The sequence below is a fragment of the Pristiophorus japonicus genome, chromosome 11 (assembly GCF_044704955.1).
Source record: "Pristiophorus japonicus isolate sPriJap1 chromosome 11, sPriJap1.hap1, whole genome shotgun sequence".
In the NCBI taxonomy this organism is placed as follows: Eukaryota; Metazoa; Chordata; class Chondrichthyes; family Pristiophoridae; genus Pristiophorus; species Pristiophorus japonicus.
This window is the reverse complement of record NC_091987.1, coordinates 56237515-56251071: the sequence shown is the minus strand read 5'-3', so window position 1 is coordinate 56251071 and position 13557 is coordinate 56237515. Positions and strand designations below refer to the sequence as shown.

Genomic DNA, 13557 nt, shown 5'->3' with positions numbered 1-13557 from the left:
TATATAATTTGAACATGGTATAAGAGCAGTAATATTGAACATTTCTAATAATAGCAAATTAGAGGGCATAGCATTTGTGAGGAAGAAGGCAGGAGAACATGTGCATGTTGGTGGAGTGGTCCAATAGGTGGCAGGTGCAGTCCAAATGGAAGAACATAAAGTAGCACATTTTGAGAAAAAAGGACAGTGAAAGGATGTGTACCCTAAATTATACATGACAACCTCGAAAACTAACAATAGGTGACATCATTGGTAGGAGTAACCGCCGCACTGTCTTCGTAGCGACCAAGTCCCGCTTTCATTTTGCGGACACCCTCGTCATTTCATTTGAAACTGGATAGATTAGGAACAAATCCAGCAGCTCAAAACTGGGTATCCATGAGAAACTATGGGCCATCAGCAGCAGAAGCAGAATTGTACCCCACAATCTGTAACCTTATGGCCCAAAATATCCCTCACTCCTCCATCACTATCAAACCAGGTGACCAACTCTGGTTCAATGAGGAGTATAGAAGAGCATGCCGGGAGCCATACCAGACATTCCTGAAAATGAGGTGCCAACCTGGTGAAGCTACAACACAGGAGGACTACATGTGTACTAACCAGCAAAAGCAGCATGCTATAGACAGATCAAAGCAATCCTACAATCAACAGATCAGGTCAAAGCTCTGCAAACCTGCCATATCCAGTTGTAAGTTGTGGTGGACAATTAAGCAACTAATGGAGGAGGAGGATCAATGAACATCCCCACCTTCAACAATGGTGGAGCCCAGCATGTGAGTACAAAAGACAAGGCTAAAGCTTTTGCAACAGTTCTCAGCCAGAAGTGCCGAGAGCATGGGGCTTCTCGGCCTTCTCCTGGTCCCCACATCACAGATTCCGGTTCTCAGCAAATTTGATTTATTCCACATGACATCAAGAAACAGTTGAGTTCATGGGCCACAGCAAGGCTACAATTATTGATATTTTTCAGAATAAAATAATTTGAATTGTCAATAATTCTCTGCTGTATATTCAATGAAGGTGTTTTTTCAGTAGTCACATAGCTGACAGACTTTCCGATTCTCAAGGACAGAACATTTTCTCGTAATTTTTATTCAATGTGATTGCTCATCTCATTTGACTTACAAATAAATATTGCAGAGAAAAGCAAGGAGACAACCAACATTTCAAGAAATGAATGTCGCATTCATATCTCCCAGTTAAACAGCCGAGATATCATCAGCAAACATTAAAAAACACTAATTGTGTAGAATTAGTTACTTTGAACAACATTACAATCAATTGGCATTGTGCATAATCTGAAAATGAAATAAAGATGTTTCAAAAATAAAAGAAACAGTTGTCAGTATCTGTTGCCTGTTGCTTTCTTCCTTGTATTTCAGAATGATTAATTTATGTAACTGCCTATTTCAGCAATGGAGTAATGAGAATCAATATCTATTTGGTTAAAAACCCTCAGTAAAGGAATAGCATATTGCAATAGAATCACTCAATAAAGTCATTTTCAGCAGCAACATCCTGGACTCTATTCAATACGGATGAGAAATCAGATTAATTCATACATTAGATTTATATTAAATATTATATATATAATGCATAGTATATATTTATCCATCACAATCCGCACATCAAACACAAATATTACAAATTTAAAGGAAAGCCAGTCAGTAATTGATAACTGAGCTTCAACAACAACAACTTGTATTTATATAGCGCTTTGGGATGTTTCACTACGTTCAAGGCGCTTCACAGGAGTATCATCCGATAAAAATTTGGCACCGAGACGCATAAATAGAAATTAGTGCAAGTGACTTGGTCAAAGAGATACGTTTTAAGGAGCATCTTGAAGAAGGAAAAGGGGGTAGAGAGGCAGAGAGGTTTAAAAAAGAAAGACTTGCATTTATATAGCACCTTTCACAACCACCGGACGTCTCAAAGTGCTTTACAGCCAAAGAAGTACTTTTTTTGGAGTCACTGTTGTAATGTGCATAACAAACTCCCACAAACAGCAATGTGATAATATCCAGATAATCTGTTTTTTTGTTATGTTGATTGAAGGATAAATATTGGCCTGGACACCGGGGATAACTCCCCTGCTCTTCTTCAAAATAGTGCCATGGGATCTTTTACGTCCACCTGAGAGGGCAGACAGGACCTCGGTTTAACATCTCATCCAAAAGATGGCACCTCCAATAGTGCAGCACTCCCCTGGAGTATCGCCTAGATTTATGTACTTAAACTCCTGGAATGGGATTTGAACCCACAACTTCTGACTCAGAGGTGAGTGTGCTACCCACTGAGCCACAGCTGACACTGTTTAGGCACAGAGTTCCAGAGCTTGGGGCCTAGACAACAGAAAGCAGGGCCACCAATGGTTGAGCGATTATAATCAGAGATGCTCATGAGGGCAGAATTAGAGGAGCACAGACATCTCGGGGGGTGGGGGGAGGGGTTTGTGGGGCTGGAGGAGATTACAGAGAAAGGGAGGGGTGAGGCCATGGAGGGATTTGAAAATAAGGATGAGAATTTTGAAATCGAGGTGTTGCTTAACCGGAAACCAATGTAGGTCAGCGAGCACAGGGGTGACGGGTTAGTGGGACTTAGTGCAAGTTAGGACACGGGCAGCCGAGTTTTGGATCACCTCTAGTTTATGTAGGGTAGAATGTGGGAGACCAGCCAGGAGTGCATTGGAATAGTAAAGTCTGGAGGTAACAAAGGCATGGATGAGGGCTTCAGCAACGGATGAGCTGAGGCAAGGGCAGAGACGGGCGATGTTACGGAGGTGGAAATATGCGGTCGAAAGCTCATTTCAGGGTTAAGTATTACACCAAGGTCTAGTTCAGCCTCAGACAGAAGTTGGAGAGAGAGATGGAGTCGATGGCTAGGGAACGGAGTTTGTGGCGGGGACCGAAAACAATGGCTTCAGTCTTCCAAATATTCAATTGGAGAAAATTTCTGCTCATCCAGAACTGGATGTTGGACAAGCAGTCTGACAATTTAGAGACCGTGGAGAGGTCGAGAGAAGTGGTAATGAGGTAGAGCTGGGTGTCTTCAGCATACATGTGGAAACTGATGCTGTGTTTCCGGATGATGTTGCCAAGTGGCAACATGTAGATGAGAAATAGGAGGGGGCCAAGGATAGATCCTTGGGGGACACCAGAGGTAACGATGAGGGGGCGGGAAGAGAAGCCGTTACAGGTGATTGTCTAGCTATGATTAAACAGATAAGAATGGACCCAGGCAAGTGCAGTGCCACCCAGTTGGATGACGGTGGAGAGGCATTGTAGAAGGATAGAGTGGTCAATCGTGTCAAAGGCTGCAAACAAGTCAAGGAGGACAAGGAGGGATAGTTTGCCTTTGTTGCAGTTACAAAGGGTGGAAGGCAAGCTGGCAACAAAGTAGAAAACCGAGAGTAGAGGTTAAGGGTAGCTACCCAGACTGGCAAAAGCTGGGAAGCGCTGTTCCACGGGGATTGGTGCTGTGACCACTGTTGTTCACAATTTACATTCATGATTTGGACTTGCGAATCAACAGTGCAATTTTTCAAAATTTGCGGCAGACACCACATTGGAGGGGTATATAGAGTTAGTACTGAGAATGAATATGACAAAATACTTGAAGACATTAATAAACTTGCAGAATGGGCATGTAATTGGCAAATGAATTTCAATATAGACAAGTGTGAGATGATGCAGTTTTTGTCGGAAGAATAAGGAGGCCACATACTGTTTGGATAATAAGACTTTAAATGGGATAGAATGGCAAAGGGATCTCAGGGTACAGATACACTAAAAGTATCGACATAGGTTATAAAGCTATCTTTTTTAAGTAAACAAGCACTGGGGTTCATTTCTAGAGGGACAAAATTGAAAAGCAGAGATGTTATCTTACACTTGTATTGGACCTTGGTTAGATCACAGTACTTTGCACAGGTATACACCTGTAGACCCAGGACCCAAAGTCCCTGAAGCCCGAGAGCCAGCAGTTAGATTTGGATTTTTATTTCGAGTTGGAGGCGTACTCCGGAGGTATGCCTCCGGCTGCAAATTCTGGCCCCATATACTTTCTCTCCACCTGGGCCTTCAAGCGTGCAGCAGGGGTCCATGGACCTCCTGGACGACGAATCCTCAGAGGAGCTCATTCCTTCTGAGGGTGCACTGTCCCAAGGCTCCAGCTCAGACACTCGCACTTTGGTGTGACCGGTTAGACAGGTGATTTAATCTGATGACTCATGCTTCACAAGAGACGGATGGTGGTCACAGGAACATCTGTGGAGAGTCTGCATTGGAGGTCGCAACTCTCTCCACGCTCTGCTCAGCTGGTCACAGATGCTTTAACCCAGGGTCCATCGACGAAAAGCAGCAGCACTGAGGAGCAGCAGAGAATGTGCAATGTACTGACAGGCCTTCCACGCATGCTGACCACTAGTGCAGAGAGAATGGAGTAGTCTGCCTCAAGCATGAGTGGGTTGATGTTGCAGGGGCATTGCCATGATGTCTTCTTTTATGGATATAGTCGCCAACTCCGTGGAACATTGAATGCGGCTATCAAATGAGTCCATGCAGGCTCATGGACTCATTTGATTGAGTCAAGTGATTTACACACTGCCCTACACACTCTGGATGTCAACATGTCAGTTGCCTTAAATAGGATAAGATACTTAGCCATGACCTTATAGCACCACACTGATCTGCATCAAAGTGCTCTCCGGCAGAGTGGTAGCAGTGAAGTGCAGTTGGTTCATGAGAGGGGTAATGGCAAAAGGTGTTATGGAAGTGGGGACTCCATTCAAAGAGCTTCTACTTCTCACCCATTGACTCCCCTTCCCCCTCCGCCGAGTCTGCCCCTGCACAAAGCAGCCTTTGGTGGGGCCTGCACAGGCTCCAAAATCCTGAGGTCGTCAGCCAAGAGCATCACAGCAGTCAGAGCTGGGATTTGAGCACCCTGCCTCTAGCTCTGCTGAGGTCACAGGGGTTGCAGCATATAGCAGCAGTAGGAAATGGAAGAGTAAAGGCTTCTTAGTTGCTCAAAAATATGCACATAGGTGTATGAGAACATTTTATTTTTCTGGTCTTTAGTAAAATCACATAAATTTTATCAGTTTGCATCACTTTCTCGTCTTGTCCATTCTTGGTTGCTGGGCGGTAAGTTGCCTTTTAACTTGCTTGATGATGAATGGGAAGACATGAATTGACGGGGACCAATCGGGGTGGGGGTCGGGGGGGGGATGTGCAAAGGGTGGTTGGGTGTTTGCAGGACTCCTTTGTGGCAGTGGCATTGGGAGGCAGAAAGAATGACCGTTGCATGTGGTTCTGGCATTGGTCCACTGGTGCAATGTAAGTGAACCTTACATTAATAAGGCTATCGTGGGCTGCAATGTGAGCAGCTGGTGCAGCATTGTCCTCATCACCTTCCTCCCCTGAATCATTCGCAGGTGATCTGCGCCTTGACCCCCTGCAGGTCCAAACCTTGCTATTGTGCAGTGTGTGCAGAGCACAGCACACCACAGGTATTACATAAAAACATAAGAAATAGGAGCAAGAGTAGGCCATTTGGCTCTGTCATTCAATAAGATCATGGCTGATCGGTTATTCTGGAGACCCTGGCTGGTGAGGACTGAAGGACAGCTCCAGATCTGTCCAGGCACCTGAAGCACATCTTCAGCATGCCGATAACTTGTTCGATTACACATCTGGTGGTCACACGGCATTCATTGTGGCACTGCTGGGCTTCATTGATGCTGTTTCTGATGGGTGTCATCAGCCAAGTTTGAAGCTCGTATCCCTTGCCTCCTTGTACCCACCCCGTAAGTGTGCTTGCAGATCCAAAGAGGTCAGGGGAGCTTGTACTGCCACAGGACAAAAGCATCATGGCAGCTCCCCTCGAATCTTGTGCACACCTTCAGTAATAACTTTCTGTGATTTCGTACCAGCTATGTATTGATGGAATGGAAGCCCTCACAGTTGATGAACATTCCTAATTGGTCTGGGGTACGTGGATTGCCTCGTGGTTGCAGTCGATGACACTCTGCACCTATGCGAAGCCAGCCAGAGTCACAAACCTGAGCGCCCTTCCAGGTGAAGTTCACATAATTGCCGGCCCTGGTAAACAAGCCATCGGTCAACCATTATTAATTTATGGGAGATCCTGGATATGTCTCCAGCTGATCCCTGGAAGGATCCACAAGCAAATAAGTTGAGGGCGGTGGTCACTTTGGCAGCCACTGGTAATGCGTAGCCACCAGGTCCAGCAGGGAGCAGGTCTTCTTCTAGGATGCTGCAGGTGCCTGCCACTATCTGACATGACACCCTGAGCCTTCTGAAGCATTGCTGTTCTGACATGTCAAGGAAACTCAGCCTCTGCCTATACACCCTGTGTCACAGGTAGTGCCTCCCGTGTGTTGCATTCCTCTGGTGCTCTCCTCTCTGCTGCCACTGTCTGCTGCTCCCTCTTCCTCTGTCCAGCTGCAGGCCTCTCAATAGCAGGATCCTGCTGGTGTTGGTCATATTGCTCCTGATCTGAGGTCCAATCTAAGGCAGCCAAAGCACCACCCGTCCTGATGTGATTCAGAAAACATCCAAAGTGTATAAAGTAAATTCTCAGCAAAAGTACTGTGAGCAAACCCTTTCCCATTAATAGGTAAGAAAACAGCTGTGAGTACTGAGCATTTATTACAGTATTTCCATAAGTTATAATCAGCTGCCTCATTTGCCGTTGTGTCCCTTGCTTTCAATGGTGAGATTCAGGAAGCCCGGGAAAGCTGTGAATGCGACGTTAGACTTAAAACTGTGCTGAAATACTGCTCCAATTGAGTGATTACCATATGTTAATAGGCAAGGTAACTTGATATTAGAAATACAATCTCCCTGATAAATGGTATGGAACTTTTAGATCCTGGGGAGAAACAGGTTAGCACAATGCACTAAAAATGATAGGATAGGTTAACTCCTTGCTCAAATCAATCCCTTTGTTTACAATCTGATTGTATCTATAAATAGAATTCAGAAATATCCTGAATTTACTGCTTAGGAATAATCTAAGTTTAGAATTATAACCATTTTTAATGAAGTGACCGAGATGGTTACAATTAGTGTCTGCAAATATTTTGATTTTAAAATTAGATCCAGCTCCCCTGCTTGGAATGGGATACAGCTATACCACGTGAAACATTTGTAGTGGTTACATCACAATAATCAATTTCGATATTACATTACAACTCAGTTATTCATGGGTTGTGCAATTGGACCACATGATGAGTATTTTTCAGTTCAATGGTTAGTACATAGTCTCAATTTTTCTCTTTGAGGGAGAAGCCATCAGGCTTGAGCAACATCTAAGACCTAGTGAACCCCATTCCCAGTTACTTCTGTTAGGTAGTGTAGTTTGCTGAGACTAAAACCTGCATCCACAGCATTGCAAAGTGAGCAGTCTGGGAACTAATGCTACAAGGGGAGAGGCACAAAAGAAGAACACTTACCAGCTTGATTAGTGATGATGGTTAGAATAGCAAACTGCCTGGGAACCATGCTCTCGCTGGAGACTCCATTCACTGACTCAATCTCAAATGTGTAGTTCATGTGGGCAAGAAAGTCAACGACAGTCACTGAGGTATTTGTCAGACCTGTGTTGCGAGGTAAAAAACGCATCCCCCCTCCACAGAGCGAGCACCTCTTCGGGCCTAAGCCACACATCTTACAGATGACATTGTAGGTCAGATCTTTCCGTCCCCCTGGGTCGTCTGGTGGACTCCACTCAAGGATTAGTGATGAGTCATTAATGTTGAAAATTACATTTCGAGGGGTAGAAGGAGGTCCTGAGAGTAGAAAAAGTAAAACAGTAAATGCTAAAGCTACTCCATCTCTTTGTCAGTTTCAAGTTAATTTCACTAAGTTCAATCAACCCAAGATCTGTGTGCTTTCAGAATGCTTTAGAATTGTGGCTGTACAATATCTAGAGTTGGAGAGTACCAAGTCATCTTGTACCTGTAAATAACACTGAGGTTGCAATATTGAAGTGCCAAAAGAGTCCTGGCACTATGTTACATGCTTGACCACATCTTCAGGTTACATCACCAATCCTACATTTTTTTACAAGAATACCTACTAATGTCAAAACTCTTTTAATGCATGATTTTTTTTTTGTGGCTTCAAAACACAGATGTGAAAAGCAGTCACAAAGGGCCTGCAAGGACTGGTTTGCAGTGTCTGTCCTGATGTGTGTATCTCAGACATTAGGTAGAAATATGGCAGGTCTGCACCACTGTCCAAGTCAATAAAAACTGGCATAAAAAACAAAATATATTAAGATTCAACAGTTAGACAAATTAAAAGTAACAAACACAATTCATAACTTAGGGGAGTGGTGGCTTATTTCTTTTACAAAAAACATTCTTCCTTTACGGTTCGGAGATCAGTTTAATTCCAGTCCAGAATGAAGCAACCCGCACCCCCCCACCCCCTGCCTTATGTTAATGATCCCAAAATGGAAGGAGCTTGTGCAGTTTGAGTTCAGCTCCCCATGGACATTAGTCAAGAGAATAAAACATTCCTTCAAATAGGACTAATTGATGCTAAAAATATATCTTTATTTTTAACTACTTTGATATAAAAGGTCAAGGTACAGCAACACTGCTCCTTGGAACCTTTACCATGGATCCTAATTAATATCATGCTGTACTGATGTAGGGTTTTTGATCAAATGATTTAATATGTACTGCAAACCTGTGTCTTTTGTGCATAATACTGTGCCACAGAAAATAGCAAATCACACAAAGTTAAACTTATTACAAAAGCAAATTACTGCGAATGCTGGAAATCTGAAATAAAAACAGAAAATGCTGGAAATTGTCAGTAGGTCAGGCAGCATCTGTGGAGAGAGAAGCAGAGTTAACGTTTCAGTTCTGACGAAAGGTCATCAACCTGAAACGTTAACTCTTTCTCTATCCAGGGATGCTACCTCCTGACCTGCTGAGTATTTCCAGCATTTTCTGTTGTTATTTAAGTAAAAGTTAATAATGCTTTGTGCACATTCAATCAACAATAGTGTCTCCAATCCCACCAAGAAAAAAATTATAAGACACACATGCAGACCAAAGGAGGAAGTAAATTCTCGCCTGCATTTGTTTTTAAATAAAGCAGCTGAAGTGAAGTTCGAAGGGCCCTTTCTCAGCAGGGTTGATGGATATCAACAAATTTGGTAACAATGCATTACAATGCATCATTTGGGTATTTCCACGGTATTGATCTACATTGATATTTAATTATTATTATTTTCTGATTTATTTTCCCTTTCATTTCCTCGGTTAGAAATGGCAATCTTTGCGTATCCTACTATTGTTTTAAACTGAAATATGTACAAGAATAATGGCTTTCTCCTGCAAACACACAGAAAATGCAGGATTTCTTTCTTGCAAGTGAACAAAGTAGCAGCTAGTCACAAAATCCTTCACTGGAATGGAAGTGAGTCTGTAAATGTATCTTTAGGCCATCTGGATTGCCCTGCAACTAAGACAACTATGATTTCCTTTGTACCAGCATCGTCAAGATTGAAGCTCAGAAAGCAGTTCAGGCAGGCAGGTTTATAAAATAAAAAAGCAAATTATTATTTAAATAGGGAGATTACAAAATGTTGCAGTACAGAGGGATCTGGAGGTCCTTGTACACGAAACACAAAAAGTTAGTGTGCAGGTACAGCAAATAATCAGAAAGGCAAATGGAATGTTGGCCTTTATTGCAAGGGGGATGGAGTATAAAAGTAGGGAAGTCCTGCTACAACTGTACAGGGCATTGGAGAGACCGCACCTGGAGTACTGCGTACAGTTTTCGTCTCCTTAGTTAAGGAGGGATGTACTTGCATTGGAGGCCGTTCAGAGAAGGTTCACGAGGTAGATTCCTGCGATGAAAGGGTTGTCATATGAAGAAAGGTTGAGCAGGTTGGGCCTTTTCTCGTTGGAGTTTAGAAGACTGAGAGGTGATCTTATTGAAATGTATAAGATTCTGAGGGGGCTTGACAGGTAGAAGCAGAGAGGATGTTTCCCCTCATGGAGGTATCTAGAACTAGGGGGCATAGTTTCAGAATAAGGCGTCGCCATTTAAAACAAAAATGAGGAAGAATTTATTTTCTCAGAGGGTTGTGAATCTTTGGAATTCTCTATCCCAGAGAGCTGTGGAGCCAGGTCATTGAATATATTTAAGGCGGAGATAGACAGATTTCTGAACGATAAGGGAGTCAAAGCTTATGGGGAGCGGGCGGGGATGTGGAGTTGAGGCCAAGATCAGAACAGCCATGATCGAATTGAATGGCAGAGCAGGCTCGAGGGGCCAAATAGACTACTCTTGCTCCTATTTCTTATGTTTGTCTGTGAAGACACGCTCACATTTTCTTAACTTTATGAATACAGCTGAAGAGCAATGGAAATTCAGCACATTATGCTCTCATTCTACTGGTGATGTTTATTAGTTTTTTTCTCTCACATTTCATGTATCTAGATGAGGAGTGGCTAAGTCTCATCCTTGGTTCACAAATTACACCCTTTACACTCACCCAGGTTATTTTACTTCTTCACTTAGTTTGTAAGGAAATTTAGAAGGTTTTAATTTATTTGGAGACTACAAAACACTTGCTGTTTTCTGACCTCATGCACAATATGATGCTTGCTGTTTTCATCTGCTGCTGAAACCCTTATCCATGCTTTCGTTACACCCAGACTCAACTATTCCAATGCTCTCCTGGCCAGCCTTTCAGCTGCCACCCTCAGCTGATTCAAAACTCTGCTGTCCATATCCTAACTCGCACCAGGTCCCGTTCACCCGTTACCCCTGTGCTTGCTGCCCTACATTTTATCATTCTCATCTTTGTGTTCAAATCCTTTCATGGTCCCGCCCCTCTCTATCTATGTAACCTCCTTCAGCTTTACAACCCACCGAGAACACAGCATTCTTCCAATTCTGGCATCTTGTGCGTCCCCAATTTATTTGCCCCAACATTAACGGCCATGCCTTCAGCTGTCTAGACCCTAAGCTCTGGAATTCACTCCCTCAAATCATGGAGAAGCTGTGGAATGAACAGCTTATGATGTAACTATAAAAGAATACATTTAGGGCTGGATTTTCCAGTACTTTGAGCTCCGGGTTTTACCCCGGAGCGGCGTGAACGGGGGCGTCCAGATCTCCTGCGCCCCTTCGCGATCCTCCGGTCTGTTTTTGCGGTGCCGCTCAGCAGCACCGCTGGGAAGAGCTGCGTCGGGTGTACAGCGCCTCTCGTTGCGACACTGGCAGTAGTTTGGCCACTTGCCCGATCCGTCCGCCCGAAATGACCGCCTGGGAAATCAGTGCGGTCCAGCCATGCCGGCGCTGGTGAGGAAGGTAGAGTACTCTAAAGGTAAGTGCGAGTGTTTGTTCTTTTAATGTTTGCAGCGATTTGTGTTGTGGTGGCGTGGGAAATGTTTTGGGAATGTTTTTGTGGGGTTTTTTGAATGATTTCCCCACCCCCCCAGGCCTCTATCAGAGCGCACATGGCCTGGTTAACATTTTTGTGTCTCGAAAAGTGTACAACGCCTTCTCTCACACTGCACCACCTGACGCAGGGCCCAGATGGTGAAAATTCCTTACCAAAGCGCAGACTATTTCTGGCTGGTATCTTTCCCGCCCCGCCTCCGTTTTCACCCTGAAAACAGTAAAGCCTAAAATCCAGCCCTTAAAGTTTTATATTTAATTTGGATTTCAACCCAATGATGGAAAGAGTCCCCAAATCAAGGGAAAGAAATGAGAACAATGGCCCTAAACAGAAATCGTATGTTGTTGCCAGGTTTGCATTCCCTAACAAATATTAGTGAACAGACATTAATTATAAAAGTCAATATTGGTGTATGTCAGGTAAAGTGTTTTGTCCAGATTTAGGCATTTATACTATGCACCATAAGTTAAATTTGTGCATATCAAAAAGCAATACATTAGATAAAATACACTTTAAAAGGTAAGCTTTTAAACAGAGTTGGAGCAGAGAGACCTTTGTGTGTGGATTCACAGCTCATTAAAGATGGCAGCACAAGTGAGGTAAGTCCATTAAAAATGAAAACAGTTTTATATCTAGAAAGATAGAATAAAAATCAAGACGTGGTTCTGAACTTGTACAGGTTTTAGTAAGGCCACAGCTAGAGTACTGTCCACATTTTTAGGCACCTGATTATAAGGACAGATATAAGAGAATTCAAAAAGGTGCAGCACAGATTGATTAGGTTGTTACAAGGGATGAGAGATTAGACTTAGGAGGAGAGGCTTGAGATCTTGTGGCCTTTTTGCACTAGAACTGTGAAGGTTAAAGGTGAGCTGATACAGGTTTTCAAAATTATGATGCATTACAATAGTGCAAATTGTGATTTTGTTTCCAGTAGTCACCAAGACAGTAAAGTGGGCATAAATTTATAATAATCACAAAAGGAATGAAAGCAAAGGTTTGAGAAAATTGCTTTGCACTGAGAATGGTTCACTTAACCACAATCCATTGTTGAAGCAGAGTTCATAAATTCTTGTAAAAGGGAAGTAGATAGATGCATGATAAAGAGCAACATTGAAGAACATGGGGAGCAAGCAAGGGAGTGGATTGAGACTAAATGGCTCATATGAAGAAAACACTGTTTAAGATTAGATAGGATAAATGGCCTATTTCAGGGTGGTAATATTATTTGATTCTATCCCTATGTTATGCATTATCAGATGACCACTAGCTCATGTGGACTGATTATATATCTATTCTGGCAAATGCAGTGTACATGACAACATTTACTACAACATAAAGCATGGCAGCTTTGTACAAGCTTCAGTGGGCAATTAGCCGTGTAGCAACCGTGCCGCAAGTTGAACTTATATTTTAACTGAAGACATCTGGCAGATAAACATGGCAAGAGCTCATAGATTTCATTTGGAAAACTGCACTGACAAACCGTATCTCATCCAGATGTGTTGCACAGTGCTTTACCAATTGAGTGCCTTATGGTTTAATGATCTGAGAAATTTAGAAATGTTCAATAAAAGAGGAATGTATAAAGACAACAGTTGCCGGATCCTTTTTGCTCAAAAACTTATGATAGTATCAGTGAATATCTGAGCAATGCAAATTAGGAAAGTCCCAGGTTTAATCCACGTGCTGAGTTAGCTAATCTTGGCTGGATGGGTCATAGGGACACCACACTTAGAGAATCAGCCGAAATTTGCATTTCTGATCGCTGACCAGTAATTCTACTCTATGTGGATGTTAGATGAAGATAAAATTGGGCTCCATAGTTGTAAATAGTCTCATTAGCAGGGTTTCTACTTTCTTTCTCTCCAGTACAAATGGTAGAGTGCTCCACCCATTGCTGAGGGAAGGAGCGAGCCTGATACACAGAGAGCTCAACAGCCGATATGCCTCTTTTTATGACTGTGCTACCATTGGCAAGGATCTAACAAGTCAGAATCTATTCCTTTGCCTGTTCTTGTCGCTATTTCCTTGGTGCAGTACTGAGGCATTTTAGTTACCAATTATCCTGGGGTAGGTTGCTGCCCACTGATAACAAAA

At 43.0% G+C, this 13557-nt stretch overlaps 1 protein-coding gene across 3 annotated transcripts in view; it reads right to left on the bottom strand.

Annotated features, from left to right (window-relative positions):
- epha6 (eph receptor A6) overlaps positions 1–13557 on the bottom strand; it is a 754048-nt gene that overhangs the window by 351661 nt on the left and 388830 nt on the right. For all 3 annotated transcript variants that reach the window (XM_070893392.1, XM_070893391.1, XM_070893390.1), the window contains exon 3: positions 7481–7816. In XM_070893392.1, coding sequence (XP_070749493.1) covers positions 7481–7816 — 336 coding nt within the window. The remainder of the gene's footprint in view (positions 1–7480; positions 7817–13557) is intronic.